This window comes from Sesamum indicum, linkage group LG10, assembly GCF_000512975.1.
Source record: "Sesamum indicum cultivar Zhongzhi No. 13 linkage group LG10, S_indicum_v1.0, whole genome shotgun sequence".
Lineage (NCBI taxonomy): Eukaryota > Viridiplantae > Streptophyta > Magnoliopsida > Lamiales > Pedaliaceae > Sesamum > Sesamum indicum.
This window is the reverse complement of record NC_026154.1, coordinates 3,787,892-3,806,384: the sequence shown is the minus strand read 5'-3', so window position 1 is coordinate 3,806,384 and position 18,493 is coordinate 3,787,892. Positions and strand designations below refer to the sequence as shown.

General features: G+C 34.5%; 2 protein-coding genes and 1 pseudogene across 2 annotated transcripts; all 3 read left to right on the top strand.

Annotated features, from left to right (window-relative positions):
• Positions 2,199-4,314, top strand: LOC105171864 (putative pentatricopeptide repeat-containing protein At1g12700, mitochondrial). Its single transcript, XM_020697196.1, has one exon. It carries the CDS (start codon positions 2,277-2,279, stop codon positions 4,062-4,064), a length of 1,788 nt encoding a protein of 595 aa, XP_020552855.1. The 5' UTR covers positions 2,199-2,276; the 3' UTR covers positions 4,065-4,314.
• On the top strand, positions 10,524-12,467 carry LOC105172046 (cytochrome P450 71A1-like). The gene is made up of 2 exons (XM_011093386.1): positions 10,524-11,426; positions 11,768-12,467. The coding sequence occupies exons 1-2, from the start codon at positions 10,524-10,526 to the stop codon at positions 12,371-12,373; spliced, it is 1,509 nt and encodes a 502-aa protein (XP_011091688.1). The 3' UTR covers positions 12,374-12,467.
• Positions 15,799-17,690, top strand: LOC105172045 (annotated as a pseudogene).

Sequence of the window (18,493 nt, the reverse complement as noted above, 5' to 3'; positions counted from 1 at the left end):
TGCACATGAAGTATCACATAATAAGTGTCGTGTTTCTCACATCCTAAATTAATCGACTATTAGTTAAAAAGTTGCTATTTGTTAATTATAAGTATGGTTTCACGTTATCTCAAGCGTTTACTATTCATCAGTCCCACGCTCCTCTTTTTATTTTTTTTAAAGAAAAATATAATTAAATAAATATCAATAAATAGACAAAATACATCGATTCGATCATTATATTTAAAATATAATAAATTAATATTACAATCAACTCATATTAAATAAATTAGTGAAAGACCAATTCAAATCGCCTTTAACCCAAGCGCTAATTGAGGTACAATTTATATTAGGTTGGTGAGTTGAGGTGATCTCGCGATTTTATTAAACACGCCTAATTATGGGCTTTCCTCTACTTTTATTTTTAAGAAAAAAAATACTATATGAGTTGTTAATGGCACTAACGACTCTCTCTAGTTTTATTTTTTTTTTTTCAAAAAATAATATATGTGTTTTTAGTAGCACTGACGACTTGAAACTTAAATTAAAAGACAAAAATATATACATGAGTTGAAGTTGTAGCACTAACGACTTGAAGTTGTTGTGGCACTAACAACTCAATATTTTTTTTAATTGAATTATTATGTAATAATAATTAATTATGATTATTAAATAATTAATAATTTAATTTACTAATTATATTATTTAATTATAATAATTGTTTTTATTATATAATATTATAAATTTTTTATTTAATATTTTTATAATTAGAAAGAGTTAATAAAAATATTAAATATTTTATTTAAATTTTTAACAAATAATAAATTGAAAAATTTACATGCAAACAAAAGAAAATATAACAACAGTAATGTTATAAAATTAGATATAGTTGCAAATTTTAAATAATGGCCGCGAGTTCAAGAAGTGTGCCGTTGGCGTTGACATCAAGGTCTTCTTCTTTTCTCACCTACTGGTTCTATTAGTTAGTTTTGCTCTTAATCATCATAATCAACATAAATGTGCAAACAACTTTATGATATTGCAGAGATCGACTCTATTGGATAGTTTTGCTCTTGATCATCATAATCAATATGAATATGCGGTGATGTTGTAGAGTTCGATTCTATATATCTAGATGCATATGTTTGAGTGATGCCTCAAAATCAACCTATGTTGAATAACCTTCTCTATATATGTCTTGGCATATATGTAGTCTAATGACATAAATCACCTTGTTGCGGTAGTTCAGACACGTAGCAATCTTGAGGTAGAAGTTTAAAGTATGCAATGTAAATGGATTAGCTATGTCCACTCCCATATTATCTCCTTGTACTGAACTAGTGGTCCAACACTAGATTTAATCCTTCAATATCGTGTGGTCTAATATCACATTTTAATGATGGATTGCATTTGATTAACGTGAAATAAACCAAAAATACTATAAGTCTGTAATTTTTTTAAAAAAGAAAAAATCAGAATAAAGTATGTTTATATTAGTTAATGTTCCATAGTTACACACTAGAATACATTTTTAGATTGGTATCCACTTATATACGTCTTTTGATCGATGATGAAACAAAACATGTTAGGTTGTTTTACCGCTTCTTATATCCATCCTCTAAAATAATTAAGTATTCAATGTATTTTTATTTTTAATTATAAAAATATTAAATAAAAATTATAATATCATATTATAATTCAACTAAATCTGCGATCATAAATGCTTCTTAATTCTTACATTACATGTAAATATATGTGTTTTCATGTAAATTATTTGTTATATTTATGATTTAGGCGATTATTTCTACATTGTTCCGCATTTAGTCTGCGATTCATTTATTCCATAATGATTTGAATTGTGAGAAAAAGATTGTATTGGTATTTCCATAATGATTTGAATTAATATATTTTGATAAAAATTGGATTAAATATGTATTTTTTTTTACATTATTATCATCAATTGTAAAATTAAAATCAAAATGAATCAACATCAAATAAAATAACAGTCAAATATACCCTTATAAAGATAACATCCTGCCTAATTTTTTCTAAAAAAATGGAGTTGATTGTTAACCTAACGGACAATACTCAAGCGGATGAAAATAAAAATTTTAAATACCAAATCTAGTCATTTAAAAATATAGGATATTAAAATTAAAAAAAAAAAAGATATACTTTGGCTACAAAAATTGATTATAACTTTTCTATCAGAACCTGAATAGCTCTGCCCTCGTGAAGTGGCTAAACAGCAGAGAGCACATTCCTGATTTTCAATTATATTTTGCCTTTCTTGAATTATGAAGAAGATGAGGGTTTTTGCAATGGCTGTTATTCGTAGAGGATTTGCTGCAAACAAGAGCTATACTGTAACTTCTCCACTCTCTTTTCTCTCTTCATCTTTTCATAATCTCACCCATAAGAATATGCCCTTTTCTCCAAACCCCAGAATAGATTTCAGTTATATTCATGATGTAGATGATGCTGTTTTCTTGTTTCGTCAAATGCTCAGAATGCGCCCGCAGCCTTGTGTTGTTGAGTTTAATAAACTATTGACTTCTATTGTCAAGATGAAAAAATACTCTGTTACCCTTAATGTATTCGACGAAATGCGTCAATCGGGTGCCCCTGTAAACGAGTATACATTGAATATCGTGGTTAATTGCCATTGCCTTCTCAATCGAGTAGACTTTGGATTTGCTGTCTTGGGCAGTTTCTTCAAGTGCGGTTACAAGCCAGATGTCACTACTTTCACCACACTTATAAAAGGGCTCTTTTTAGGTGATAAAGTCGTCGAGGCAGAAAAATTATTCAAAAAGTTATTGACGCTAAAACTCTGTGAACCTGATGAAGTTACTATTCTTACTGTGATAAATGGGCTATGCAAAGCTGGACACACTCTCACTGCATATGATTTGCTTCGGTTATTTGAAAAGACAAGCTTCAAACCTGATGTTTCTTCTTATAACTCAGTGATTGACAGTTTGTGCAAGGATCGCATGGTTGATGATGCGCTCCAGCTCCTAGCCAAAATGATTGACAAGGGCATTTCACCCGATATTGTCACATATAGTTCTATACTTCGGGGTTTGTGCAATTTCGGTAGATGGAAAGAGGCGAAAGACTTAATTACTAAAATGGTGGATCACAAGATATCTCTAAATGTGATTACTTTCAATATATTGGTAGATGCATTTTGCAAGGAAGGACTGGTCAAAGAGGCTGAGGATGTTGTTGAAATTATGATGCAAAGAAACATTTTGCCTGATGTTGTCACGTACAATACTCTCGTAGATGGTTATAGCCTGGTGGGGCAAACTGATAAAGCAAGAAAACTACTTGACTCCATGCCAGGTAAAGGTTTGAAGCCTTCTATCATCAGCTATAACAGCTTGATCAACGGATATTGCAAGAATGGAAAGGTAGAGGAAGCTTGGGGCCTTTTCCTCGAAGTTCGTCGTAAAGGGTTAGAATACGATGTAGTTACCTATAACACCATGCTGCAAGGATTATTTTGTGCAGGTAGATGTGCTGATGGATTGAAGCTTTTCAAAGATGTGCAATATCAGCAACTAATTCCGAATTTATTGACTTACAATATCTTGTTAAATGGCTTGTGCATGAACAAGCATATTGATGAAGCATTTTCTTTCCTACACATAATGGAAGAACAAGGTGTTAATCCTGACATAACTACATACGGTATACTCATCCATGGATTGTGCAAGGATGAAAAGGTTGAGATTGCAAGAAATCTTTTCAATAGCCTCCCTTGTAAAGGTTTGCGACCTAATGTTCAATTATATACTATCATTATTGGTTCACTATGTCAAGAAGGACAAGTAGAGGAGGCAAAATGTTTGCTTGTGGAAATGGAAAAAAGTGGTTGTGCACCTAATAGTGTGACATATAACGTATGTATCCAGGGTCTGCTTAAAAGAAAGTTGCTTTCCGAGGCAAAGGCGTTCTTGGATGAAATGTGCAGACAAGGATTCTCACCCGATGCAACTGTTGTATCTATGTTGCTTGATCAACTTCAAGACAAAGGTTGGAGATATTGTTCCTCTGAAAGTACTGATAACTGCTAACGTCTCATGTATGCTACAACATATTAATTTTTCGTCAACAACTTTAATTATGGCCCTAACTACTTTTTTTAAAAGCTTTTTTAGTAAATAGTATAGAAATTGTTCAACTTGTGCAATAACTTTTACTTTTAGTTATTAAAACTGATATAGTTTTAATAAATATTTTTTTGACTGCTTTTATCTTTTTGTATATGATTTACATAACAGTGTTTGTTTGTTTGTTTTTTATAAACGAAAGAAAAAGGCCGATGCGGGTTTTCTGTGGGGTCCCCTCTCGTTTTAATGTATGTCTTAATAGGACACTCAATGCCCTATCTCGAGGTTTTCGACTTGAAATATTTCAGATCGACTCTTAGAAGTTGATTTCATAACTACGAAACCAATGTATAACCCAACTCCATGGGGTTATCATTCAGCCTGTAGGCATTTTGTTGTAACATTAAAACCCTGTTCAATGTAAGTGATAAATACAATAAACCATAATGTCAATTTAATGAATTCTTATCATATCCATTAAATTCATATTATTTTGATAAAAATTGTCGAATAAAACATCCAATTTAGTTAATTTTTAATACCTATTCTAACAATTATTAATATTCCTACTTGGAGATGTTGCAAATAGAAAAAGTCATTTCAGAGCCCAACAAAATGACCCAAATACTTCTACTTTTTTAAAAATATATTTTTACAGTTCATATATACATTCCATTCTTATGTGTGCATGCAGAAAATTGAAATTCAAACTTTATAAGTAGTTTCAAGAGTAATCTTCTTATGTGTATTCAAAGGCCTTGAGATTGTAAGCATGTTACCGTATTTTACTTTTGTTTTTATGTTTTACAAATATCTTTTGATTTTCGAAATCATTTACTTAACTTAAAGAGATCCTCATTATTTTAATATTTTCATGATTAAAATTTAAATCGCCTGTGTTCAATATATCATATTATATTTTATTAATTCATTTTTCAAAAATCATTGCAGCATGAATGCATTTATTTATATCAAATAACATGACTTGCCACTTCAGGGTTATTTTTTTCTTTGTCCAAGCCACTTCTCTTATTGTTGAAGTTGCTTTTCTTTTTCATCTAACTCACTGTTTTTTTTTTTTTTTTTTTCTGTGTTTTGAGAATTTTCCCATTCATAGGTTCGAAATCTATATCTTTGAATTGAAGGTTGGATTGTTTTTCCTATTCCTGAACTCTTTTATGATATGGCTATAATGTTTGACATTTCCTTAAACCTAATAGTCCCCGAGTCTTTCATCCTACTGGCCGAGTTGAGGCAAAGCTCGGAACCTAGTCCTTTGTAGAGGTGCGGAAGCACCATTATTTCTTTATTTGCTCGGAGGTTTCCTCTTATGTGGATCTTAAATCCTCCTAAGCAACTTAAGTATATCTTAAGGACTCACCCTGCTGCTTTTCATAACTTGATGGAATATTTAAATGCCTGCCCTTTTCATATTTGTCCACCTTGCTATCCTTAGGGCTGAGCCCTAAAGAGGCGGACATGTATTCGGTTGTCGGTATATTCCCTTGCAACCTTCTTTTTTTGTTGTTTTCCTGCTTCATAGATAATTTAACTGAATTTTCACAATTGTTTTGTACCAATAGAAGCAAAAATATTTTAAAAAATGCTGTGAGATAAGGCTAAGAAAAAGAAAGGAGAGAACACTCATGCTATTGGCTCCTCTACTCGATTGAGCCAGCATTGATGAAAAAATGACAAAAAAAGGAAAAGTCTAGCTTGGAGAGTAAGAGATCCAAGACAGCTGTAGAGAGGTTTCTCTCTCAGTTTGATTTGAGCCCCGAAGGAGGTCTCATTGGCAGAGCCCCTAGGTACCGCTACTTTCAATATTGTTCCTCTATGGTTGAATTTTTCTCAAATGTGGTCTAACTTGATGGTTTTATCTAGTTTTTAGAGTGAGCCATGTTTAGAAAATAGTTGCGACAGAGCCATTAGGGCAGTCCAGGAAGTTGTCTGACGGCTTCTTCTCAACCAATTAGAGGGACCCCATCTTCGAGTGACTCCCGAGGGAACTGCTCGACCTCCACCCCTGAAGATTTTTCAAAGATGTCCAAGGGCAGCTCCTCTAACTAGCCTTCATTTGAAGTTTCTCTGTAGGTAGTCACACACTCTACCGCCACACCTCCTACTCCTACACCCCTTCTCCCTTGGGATGCTTGTGGTTTCTCCCCTAAGCGCTAATGTTTCTCCCTTGACTGGGGTCTTTACGCTTAGCAGTCCCTCTTGCGGGAGTGAGAGGGGGAGTCTGGATTATTTTTGGAGTTTTTAAGGGGGTGTTGATGCTATGGAACAAGCACACCCTATTTTCTGTTTCCAAGCAGGAGTTGACAAGCATGCTGTGTTACTACATCAGTATGGTGTCTAACACTTTTTTCTTTAATTTTTATATGAGTTCTTGATATCGTGTATTGAGTTGTCTATCGTTTTACGTATCCTTTAGGAGATAGTGGTGCTGTGTGAGATATTGTCTTACCCCTAGGTTATATCTCTTCTTCCCTATTGAGATAGACAGAAGAAGAGGTTGGAGGATCGGGTGGAGCGCTTGCTGGGTGGGGAGGTGGCCAAGCAGAAAGATGTGAAGAAGAAAGCTCCGGGGAATTGCCAACTTTCTAAGAAGGAAAATGCACGGATGTGTCAAAAAGTCTTGGAGATGACCAAGAATGAATCTGAGGCATTGATGAGGGTGGCTTAAAAAAATCCCTTAGGTTTTTCATATCTTGGCGAGGGCCAACAGCTCTTAGAGTCTTGCTTTCAGAATTGCCTGCCAGAGTACATGGTCCAAGTTAAGTTCTCATTTACAATTATAAAAGTTATTGCAACTTAAAATGCTTGTATTATTACCCTGCAAGATAGAAAACAAAGAGATTAATAGCTTTTGCATGAGGTAAGTTGTCCATATACGTCATGTCCAGCAGAGGAGGTACTCCTTTCCGGAAATCTGCGCCCATGCTCCCTTTTCCCTCCTTCAGTAGCAGGTATTGATCCTCTAACAAACTCCAGTTAGGGAAGATTTCTTTCTTAGTTGTCATCTCTTCAACAAAGCGAGGGGTCTCAACTCGTGTAGTAGGGTGAAAAGAAAGAGGTACAACAAAGCCAGAAGAACCTTTAGTCCTTTTGGAGGGTGTTTGCAACAGATCAACAGGTTGTTTGCACTTAAGATCCCCTGTGGACGCCGAACTATCTGGGGTGGAAGGAGGACTCTTCAACAAGGTTCTCTTATGCTTGCAAAGCCCTTCCTAGCAATAGTGGTCGAAGCCCGACTCTTTCTTTCTATACGCAGCGCAAAAAGGGGAATACAGAAGTAAGTGAAGCAAGGGCAGTGATTGACTGCCTAGTCCAGTTGAATAAAATTGATACTACAAAAAAACTATTTTATTGAAACAGTAATTGAACAGTCGAAATTCAATTTTTAACTGGTTTCTAGGATTTGTCTCTAGAACGGCTAATCATCCTTTCCTTTGACAGGCATTGCAAAATTTTAGTAATGGCTTTTAGAATAATCGCAACTATTTTGGCCCAGATATTGTAATGGCCGAACAAACAGTTACAAGCGTTGACCGAAAAATAAAATGGACTTTATAACTGTTTTTTGGGACGGCCTCCATTAGAAAAAATTGGACCACATTTTGAAAGGGCTTTTGTAACACCTAATTTTAAATGTATATAATTTTAGAAACGATCATTTGAACTTTCTTTGGAATAATTTTGACCCCGTGTTGTAAAATATGTTATTGTAACGACTTTTCTCACTTTCATACATAGTTTTTGTATCTCATTTTGTAATAGTTGTTGTCACATATCCTGGAAGGTTTTGCTCCTCTTGTTCGAAGAACCGTTGTAATGGTGGGTATCAGAATTTGTATTTTTTTTTTTGTAAACCAGGTGAACTTGAGCGAAGAGGAGAAGCAAGCTAACCTAGCAGTGAAAGACGAGAGAGTTGACCGACGTACCGACTGGCTCTCAGATAGACTCGTATTTTATAATATCTGATATTATAAAATGTGTTAATTTATTTATGTGATAAACGAATTAAAGGATGGACATAAAGCCCATTTAACTCATGTGATTGGTATGTATTCTATTGGAAAAATTGCATAAAATCCCCCTGTGTTATGAAAATTTAGCTAAAAACCCCCTGTGTTAAAAATATAGACAGAAAAACCATGTGTTTTTTAAAAACTTTTCAAACTCTCCTCTTGCCGTTATTTTACTTAATGGTGTTGGTCTTTTTTTTTTTTAAATTCTCGTTATACCCTTATGTAATACAAATTATTATTATCATAATGACCGTTGAATTTTTTATGGTTGCATTAGAAACGTAGAATCTAATCAACTTTGAATAGCCATTGATATTCAATTAATAAAAATAAAGGTCTAGATTTTATGTATTATAAAAATATAGTTTACACTTATATGTATATTTATGTATAGTTATGTATATGGGGTTAAATACATTTTGACCCCCTGTGATATATTAAAACATCAAAAATCCCCCTATGAAATTTTGGGTGAGGAGGGCGCGCACCCTCCTCTTCAGTAGTGGTCCCGCCGCCGCTATTTTTTTTAAATAAATAATTTGTAATTAATTAATTAAAGTTATATTGTATTATATAAATAATTAAATAATTATTAATATAAAATAATATTTATTAATGTGAGAGAAGGGCAAAAATATAAAAAAAAAAAGTATTTTTATGACAAATTCGCAGTCAAAAGCGTGTGTAGGTCAATTTCTGTATGGAGGGAATTTTTTTAACTTTATTTTATATCATAGGTGGAGTATTCGATACTTTAATTTTCATAGGGGGTTTTTAAACGTTCCTATTATCATAGGGGGGTTTTTGGATTTTTTTCCATGGATATGTATAACCATAGAAGTCGGTGGAGGGCAACTGCTCTACCTCCACCTCTCGTCACCTGTACGGGTGGCGACACTTGGGGAGGCGACGGGCGTCATTGCTGCGCAGATCTGGGCAGCGACATCGTGTCCAAATCTGGGTGGTTGATGACGCTCGCCGCTGCCCAGATTCACACGATGCCGCCGCCTAGATGTCGTAAACTAGAGGGAGAAAGGATGCGGTGGTGCGAAGAGGCAGTTCGGTGGTGGGGTGAGTGTGCTGGCAACTTGGAGAAGAGGAGGCGGATGGTGTTGGCTTGGGGAGGATGATGCATATTTGTTTCTTTTTCTTTATTTATTTTTGTTTCGTTGTATTAATTTATTTATAAATTTTAATATAATGAATCAATTATCGTGCATTGTTTTGATTTAGTATATATTAAATTAAAATATTAGAATTTATTTACTTTCAAATAATATATTTTCGAAATGTATCCAAGAAAAAATAAGTTAACTAAATATAATTTATTTTGATATAATAATTTACATAAAAATTTAATTTGATATTATAATATTTTTTTGTATAAATATGATGAGTATTAATTATTAGTATTTTATAGTTTTTTCCAAGTAAAATAGCATAAAAAATAAAGATATTAATTAAAAGTAAAGAGAGAGGAAATTATATAAGATAAGGGTAATTTTGTCCATTTAAAGTGGTCAAAGGATGAAAATAGGTCAAAATATTATCCCACTCTCATTTTTTGCGAGTGTGATCAACTCTCTGTTTTTTTAACAGAAAGTTTTTTTTTTCTTTTTTGCAGAGTTTTTTATTATAAAGGGTTCTTTTTGACTATTTAATTAACACATGTAAATTTTTAGCAATTTTTCAATGAAACAAGGGGGTATTATATAATTTTTCGTATTCTATTTGAGTTGGGGCCTATGTGCCTCTTATTCTTCTTCTCTTTTAATTAATAAATTAAATTATTAATTGTTAAACAATTGTACTTAATTTTAGTAATGATTAAATCAAAAAATAAAAAATATTGAGTTGTCAGTGTTACTAACAACTCCAGTCGTTAGTGGCACTAGCAACATAAAATTTAATTTTTAAAATAAAGTATATGCATGAGTCGTTAGTGCCATTAATAAATTTTTTTTTTAAATAAAAAAACTGAAGTGAGTCGTGCATTCTAGTTTTGTAAAGGGGGTTAATTATTTAAAAATTATATAAATATAATTTATATAAAAAAAGTAATAAAAATATGTCGGGTCGCGAATTTACTTAAATATTTTTTTAAAAAAAAATATGCATAAGTTGTCCACGACATCAACTCTTGTTTAATACACTTTTTCTTTTCTTTTGTTTGTTTTAGCCTTGACAAGTCAATTTCAAAAGAGACAATATTTGAATAATTTCTCTATCTTGGCCAGGAACCTAATTATCACTGTTTTTAATTTTAATATTTTTCACATTGCGTTAATACGTAAATGGAACAGGAGAAGAAACACACATTATGGGAATTGAGGATCCACCCCTATAAAAACAGGACTTTGAAGCACAAAACTAGAACACAAGCTTCAAAATGTCGATGCCCCTCGTTTTCCTACTAGCTCTCTCATTAATCATCCTTGTTATCCTACTAGCTCGAAGACGCAGCAATAGCCCAGCTGGCCGAAAACTCCGGCGTCCTCCGGGGCCTCCGGGCATTCCCTTCTTCGGGAACTTGCTCCAATACGACCCCTCAAATCTCCATGTCCGCCTAGCAAAACTCTCAGACAAGTATGGCCCGCTTATGTCCATGACGCTCGTCAGAAAGCCCGTGATCGTCATTTCATCAGCGCGAGTGGCTGAAGAGGCTTTGAAGCACAACGACCTCGCATTTTCGAGCAGGCCGTCTTTCATTTGCACGCGCAAACTCTCTTACAACAACCGCGACATCGCCGACTCACCGTACACAGAATACTGGAGAGAAATGCGGAAAATAGTCGTTCTTCGTCTCTTCACGCTCAAACAAGTGAACTCTTTCCGCCCTGCCCGCAAAGACGAAGTAGCCCGCATGGTGAAAGAAATTTCCAGATGGGCCAACGCTCATCAGCCCGTTAATATTAATGAAACGACGTTGTCATTGTCGAGCAGCATGGTATCTAGGTTTGCACTGGGGAAGAGGTACGATGAGGAGGACCGGTCGGAGAAGAGGAGGTTCGACAGGCTTCTGAAGCAAATGCAGGAGCTGACGCTGCAAATTTTCATTGGTGATTATTTTCCTTGGCTGGGTTGGATTGACAAGCTTTCTGGTAGGGTTTCTCGGCTGGAGAAGGGGTTTAAGGATTTCGATTCGTTTTATGAAGAACTGATTGAGGAGCATCTGAGCCCGAATAGGCCCGAGTCCATGAACGGAGACATTCTTGATCTGCTGATCCAATTGAGAGAAGACCGCTCGTCGTCAGTTCAAATTGGTTGGGATCATATCAAGGGAGTGCTCATGGTATGTGTCATATATATACATGTGGATGTGTTTTCATGTTTTTCTGGGACATGCAAGATTGGGCCTTTTGTGTTCACGTCACGTAGGTCACCAACACGTAGGTAATTCACAGCTGAACCCTTTGGCATCCTTAGATTACTCCCTTTCATATTTATTCTCTGCCATTACCGTCAGAATTGTCTACAGCTGAACAAAAGGTAGAAAATAAACAAATTAGAACAAACTCTAGACATTACTTGAAACTATGTGTAAGACAAAAGCACTTTCGATTCGGGTAATGGAGGGTTTATCAATAAAAAATGAAAATTAATCTATCTTTAATCATATTTCAATTCTTGCAGAACGTTTTCGTGGGCGGAACAGAGACAAGCGCAGTTACAATAACATGGGCAATGGCAGCGATGATCAAGAAGCCTAAAGTATTGAAAAAAGTGCAACAAGAAATCAGAACTTTGGTCGAAAAGAAAGGTAGCATAGATGAAGATGATATACATACACTTGCCTATTTTAAGGCAGTCGTGAAAGAGACTCTGAGACTATACCCACCAGCTCCGCTCTCAGCTAGAGTGACAACTAAAGCATGCGTTGTAGATGGGTACCACGTTGAGCCTGACACCATAGTTTATGTGAATCTCTGGGCGATTGGTAGAGACCGGAACTTCTGGGAGAACCCATATGAGTTCTTGCCCGAGAGATTCTTGAACAGTGACGTGGACTTTAAAGGGCAAGATTTCGGATTTCTTCCATTTGGGACAGGGCGAAGAGTGTGCCCTGGAATGGCCTTGGGGATAGCAGAAGTGGAGCTGGCGCTTGCTAATCTTCTATACTCGTTCGACTGGGAATTACCAGCCGGAATGGTGGAAGATGATGTTGACATGGATTCCTCACCTGGAGTAGTAACTCATAAGAAAAATCCGTTGTGGTTGATGGCCAAAAGCTATCTGTAATAAGTTAAGTTGCTATTATTTTTAGTGAATTATTAAGGGTGTTTTAAATGGATAAATAATGTGGTCGTGAGTTTGGAGTTTGAGAGAATCATCTTTCGCCTTTCAGTTATATGTATGTACTCGCATACAATCGTGCTATTCACAATTATATCATTTTTTTAAAAATTAAATAAAATCTTTTACAATACATTGCTTGATAAAAAAAAATTCGTAAAATAAAACTTTCAACTTTTAATGGATAATATATAGTGGTTTTGAATTTTTAATCTATTTTTATTATCATAAAAATAATATTTTCCTACACATACAATATATTTACTAACCAAAATTTGTATTTTATGAGGATTACTTTTATAAAATTATGACATTGTATCAAATATGTAGATTGCTTTTTCTTACAAAAATCCATCTCTACCGAAAATATATAAAAAATAAAAAATTAGTTAAATGTATTGTTTGTTATAAAGTTATCTTCCATCAAAATCTATTCTAAAGTACATAAATCTAAATAAGGTGAAAGTATTTGTGTGCCGTGCTTGTTTGGATGCTTTATGACCGTGACTAAACTTGATATGCGTATTCCGGGTTTCCGTAGTGCTTGTCCGTTCTGCCTTGATGACCCAGAGGATTCCCTTCATATCTTAGCATGTTGCTCATTTGCTCGCCAAGTCCTTGGTGTTTGATCTTTGTTGTAATAGTCAGAGGGGTATGCTTGACTGGTTTTACTAGTCGGTCTCTCAGAAGTTGGATGCCAAAGCTTTCCTCCTCTTTCTTTGTACCTGCTGGACTATTTGGTGGGCTCGTAATCATAAAGTGACGGAAGGTGAGTGCTTAGCTCCTCTACAAGTTTCTACTTTCGCTGCGTCTTCCTGCCAGTCCATTTCTCGGATACCTTCCTCTTGGCAGGTTCCGCCGTCGGGGACTGTTAAGATCAATTTTGATAGGGCCACGTTTGATAAGGGAGCAGCGATGGGTATTGGCGCAATGGCGAGGGATGCAATTGTTGAAAATGACTAATGATTTTAGACTCCTAATCACCTAAGACTCCTAAATCCATTCATGCTCCTAAAATATCTAAATAAATCCGTTGGATTTTATGGATGGGATAGAGTCCTATTTTTTCCAACAACTAATGTATGGCTCTATAAATAGGGCTTAAGTTCATTTCATTTGACACACCAAAAAACCGAGAGTCTCTTCTCTTCTAGCTCCTTTCTTTTCTTTCACTTCTGAGTTTTATATTTTGTTCGTTGTTCCAAACTTTCTTCCATGATTGCGCGTGTAAGAAGGTAATAGTTGTGTTAACTTTGGGGAACGATCAGTTAAAGGTTGGGCTCCTCTGCGATAGTTAGTTCCTTTAGTCGAGAGTTTTGAATAAGTTTTCTGTCTTTATCCCAAGTTTGTTCTGGTTCTACTTAGATTCGGTTGATTTCAGTTTGTCTTTCTTAGAGACTGTTTAGTAGGGTCTCTTGTCGGGTCTGATCATTTTTTTTTCTTGTAACTGTTGGTTTTGAAAATTTATATATATCACAGCTTTATCCTCACCAAAAAAAAAAAAAAAAAACCTAAGCCCGTTAAATCGTGGTTTAAGTTGGGGATAATATACATTTTTTTTTCTTGTAACTGTTGGTTTTGAAAATTTATATATATCACAGCTTTATCCTCACCAAAAAAAAAAAAAAAAACCTAAGCCCGTTAAATCGTGGTTTAAGTTGGGGATAATATATTATTGTGTTAATTGCACCTTATCGTGGTAGCCCAATATCACCTGGTAGATGAAAGGATGACAAAAAGGAACTATCTAATTTTGAATTTCATCATATATTTAATTTCATAATTACATGTTAATTAAGTTTATAAAAATATTTTCTTAACACTACGTACAACAAAAATATAAATACTAATGATAAAATATCAAGTGATCATTTTAAAGTTGCCACTGAAAATATATGTTAAGTGATAATAATTTTGATCTTATCACAATATAATTATTAGTAAAAAATTGTGTATTAGGTTTTCACTCTGTACACACTAAAAGAAATATAAATATTTGCTAAAATAAATTACTATGGATAGCATAAAAATAAAATATAACGAATACAAATAATTACCACGACTCTGCCCTTAGCTATAACGCTAACAATTACAGCAAATATGTGACTCATTATGGTAAAATTAATTATGTTTTCTTTCCCCTCTTAAAATTGCATTACTATTCACCAAATCCGTTGCATTACTCTTAAAATTAATTATTGTATTGATTAAATAAAAATTCTTATCACTTAATAGATATAATTAAGGATAAATTACAGCATCTCTTGAGATTTAACATAATTATAAATATTTTTTGTTGTTTGAAAAATTAATAATACCATTTAATGACAATTTTAATATTATCCTTTAATTGTTTTGTCGTTAATATTATCTTTTTTTCTTTTTCTTTTATGTAAGTACATATTTAGTGAGTACCATGAATGTCATATTAGAAAAAATATAACATTTTGGAATGAATAGTTATCCGAATGAATGTAAAAAATTATAAAGAATACTAATTTATAACTATGGCTATATTAATAGTTGTTTCTGCGAGCGAAGCGAAAACATTAGTCAATAATTAAAACTTATGGTTATTATTTTGGACACGTAATAAATATTGATTAATTAAAATGTTAATAAATGTCTGCAGTTAAAATGAATGCTTCCAAAAATTATCATAATACAACTCATGAATGAGTAATTTTACCAAAATTTATATATTAGTGTGATTCACATATGTTATAATTAATTTGGGATACATTCCCCTCTCCTAAGGTTTAGTGTAATTATATATGGACCCTCTCTAATTTGAGAAATTACATCTAATACCCCTAAAGTTTGCTTCCGTCTAACAAATAAGCCATCTATTAGTCAAACTTCAACAAATTTGCTAACATTGATAAAAAATAAAAAAAAATAAAATTTACCTTTATTGACTTACTACAGATCTATTGCAAGTCAAATAAATTTTTTATGATCAAATTATTTTTATATGTTTTTAAACTTTAATGCATGTGAGGAGACATATTTTCACTATTATTCGAGTAATTTGATCTTAAAAAAATATGTAACTTGCAATAAGCCACTAATAAGTCAATCGAGGGTAAATATCAATTTTTATTCATCTTTTTTGTTAATATCAATAAATTCAGTAAATTCTGACTAACGAATGAACTTATTTGTTGGACGAAATTAAACTTCAGAGGTAATAGTTGTAATTTTTCAAACCACGATAGATATACATATAATTATATCAAATTTTAAGAGGGTGTGTAATTATCCCTTAATTTATATACCAAGTCAACTCTTTCACGTCTATAAAAACAGGACTTTGAATCACAAAACCGAAGACAAGAAAACAGCCTCACCTCATAAAACTAAGCTTCAAAATGTCGATGCCTCTCCTCGTAGCTCTCTCATTAATCATCCTTGTTTTCCTACTAGCCCGAAGACGCGGCAATAGCCCGGCTGGCAGTAAACTCCGCCGTCCTCCGGGGCCTCCAGGCCTTCCCTTCTTTGGGAACTTGCTCCAATACGACCCCTCAAATCTCCATCTCCGCCTGGCAAAACTCTCAGACAAGTACGGCCCGCTTATGTCTATGACGCTCATCGGAAAGCCCGTGATTGTGATTTCGTCGGCGCGATTGGCCAAAGAAGCTTTGAAGCACAACGACCTCGCATTTTCGAGCCGGCCATCTTTTATTTGCACGCGCAAGCTCTCTTACAACAACCGCGACATCGGCCACTCACCGTACACAGAGTACTGGAAAGAAATGCGGAAAATAGTCGTTCTTCGTCTCTTCACGCTCAAACAAGTGAACTCTTTCCGCCCTGCACGCGAAGACGAAGTAGCCTGCATGGTGAAAGAAATTTCCAGAAGTGCCAACGCTCATCAGCCCGTTAATATTAATGAAACGGCGTTGTCATTGTCGAGCAGCATGATATCTAGGTTTGCACTGGGGAAGAGGTACGATGAGGAGGATGGGTCGGAGAAGAGAAGGTTCGACAGGCTTCTGGAGCAGCTGCAGGAGCTGATGCTGCAAATTTTCATTGGTGATTATTTTCCTTGGCTGTTGTGGATTGACAAGCTTTGTGGTAGGGTTTCTCAGCTGGAGAAGGGGTTTAAGGATTTGGATACATTTTATGAAGAACTGATTGACGAGCATCTGAGCCCTAATAGGCCCGAGTCCATGAAAGGGGACATACTTGATCTGCTGATTCAATTGAGGGAAGACCGTTCGTCGTCGGTTCAAATTGATTGGGATCATATCAAGGGAGTACTCATGGTATGTGTTATATATATTGTTCAATCATATATCACTTATCACAAATCTGGCCAGTCGGGATCCGAATCAGAAGTTCTTCTCATATTATATGTGGATGTGTTTTCATTTTTCTGGGACATGCAAGATTGGACACCGTCGCGTATTGAAGTCACCAATATGTAGTTGACAGCTGAACCCATTGCCATCCTTAGACTACTCCCATTCATGTTTATTCTCTACCATTGTCGTCAAAATTATCTCCAGCTGAAGAAAAAGTAGAGAATAAACAAATTAGAACAAACTCTACACATTACTTGAAACTATGTACAAGACAAAGCACTTTCAATTCGGGTAATATCGTCAGAAAATGCAAATTATCTTTCTTTAATCATATTTTCGTTCTTGCAGAACGTATTTGTGGCCGGAACAGAGACAAGCGCAGCTACAATAACATGGGCAATGACAGCGCTTATCAAGAAGCCTAAAGTACTGAAAAAAGTGCAACAAGAAATCAGAACTCTGGTCGAAAAGAAAGGCAGCGTAGATGAAGATGACATACATAAACTTCCCTACTTTAAGGCAGTCGTGAAAGAGACTCTGAGACTGTACCCACCAGTTCCGCTCTCATTGCCCAGATTGACAACTAAAGCCTGCGTCGTAGATGGGTACCAAGTTGAACCTGACACCATAGTTATGTAAATGTTTGGGCAATCAGCAGAGATCCAGATTTCTGGGAGAACCCAGATGAGTTCTTGCCCGAAAGATTCTTGAACAGTAGCGTGGACTTTAAAGGGCAAGATTTCGGATTTCTTCCATTTGGGTCCGGGCGAAGAGTGTGCCCTGGAATTGCCTTGGGGATTGCAGAAGTGGAGGTGGCGCTTGCTAATCTTCTTTACTCGTTCAACTGGGAATTGCCGGCTGGAATGATGGAAGATGACGTTGATATGGATTCCTCGCCTGGAATAGTAACTCATAAGAAAAATCCACTGTGTTTGATGGCCAGAAGCTATCTGTAATAAATTAACACTACAAAAAAAACTAAAATTTGGTGCGTTATTTTTAGCAAATAACTAAGCTGTGCTGAGTTTGAAGTTTCAGAAAATCAACTTTTGCCTTTCAGTTGTATTTATGTTACTAAGACCTAATAGTTAACGTTGTATGATATCATATCGACAACAATAAATACTATAATTAATTATATTTGGTGCACACTTAACTTGTTATTTACTTCTACACTTTAGCCGGCTTGCGATGTGATGGTATAAATTTCCTTGTACATTTGAGCCAGCGCGCCATGTGATGGTATTAATTTCCGTGTATGTTTGAGCCGGGACTTATATATAAATACTTACATATATATATATATGAAAATAAAATAATTATGACTTACATAAAAATATATATTTTTTCTTTAGTTGAAGAGAAAGGACAGATATTTAATCAAAAAATTAAAAAAAAAATCTATATTTGTTCCTTACTGACTTGTTATTTATTTATTGTAGGTAAAATAAATTTTTTTATGATTAAATTATCATCATACGTCCTCGACGTTAACGAATGTGAGGAGATATATCTCATCGTTATAAGGGTAGTTTAGTAGAAAAAAACATATTAGCAAATTCAGTGAATTTTGCCTAACGGAAAGACTATTTGTTAGACCGAAACAAATTTCAAAAGTGTGAAATGTAATTTTTCAAATTATAAAAAAATTAAGTATAATTACACAAAACCTCAAAGAAAAAGAGTATAATATACGGAAGAGAATATTTGTAGAGACAATGCATAATGTATACACACAAGTAAAAAGGTCAAATACTTA

Excerpts from the sequence above, each read along its gene's own strand:
- LOC105171864 (XM_020697196.1), top strand. The coding sequence starts at position 2,277 with ATGAAGAAGATGAGGGTTTTTGCAATGGCTGTTATTCGTAGAGGATTT.
- LOC105172046 (XM_011093386.1), top strand. The coding sequence starts at position 10,524 with ATGTCGATGCCCCTCGTTTTCCTACTAGCTCTCTCATTAATCATCCTT. Across the intron at positions 11,427-11,767 it reads ATATCAAGGGAGTGCTCATG|AACGTTTTCGTGGGCGGAAC; the intron begins GTATGTGTCATA and ends CAATTCTTGCAG.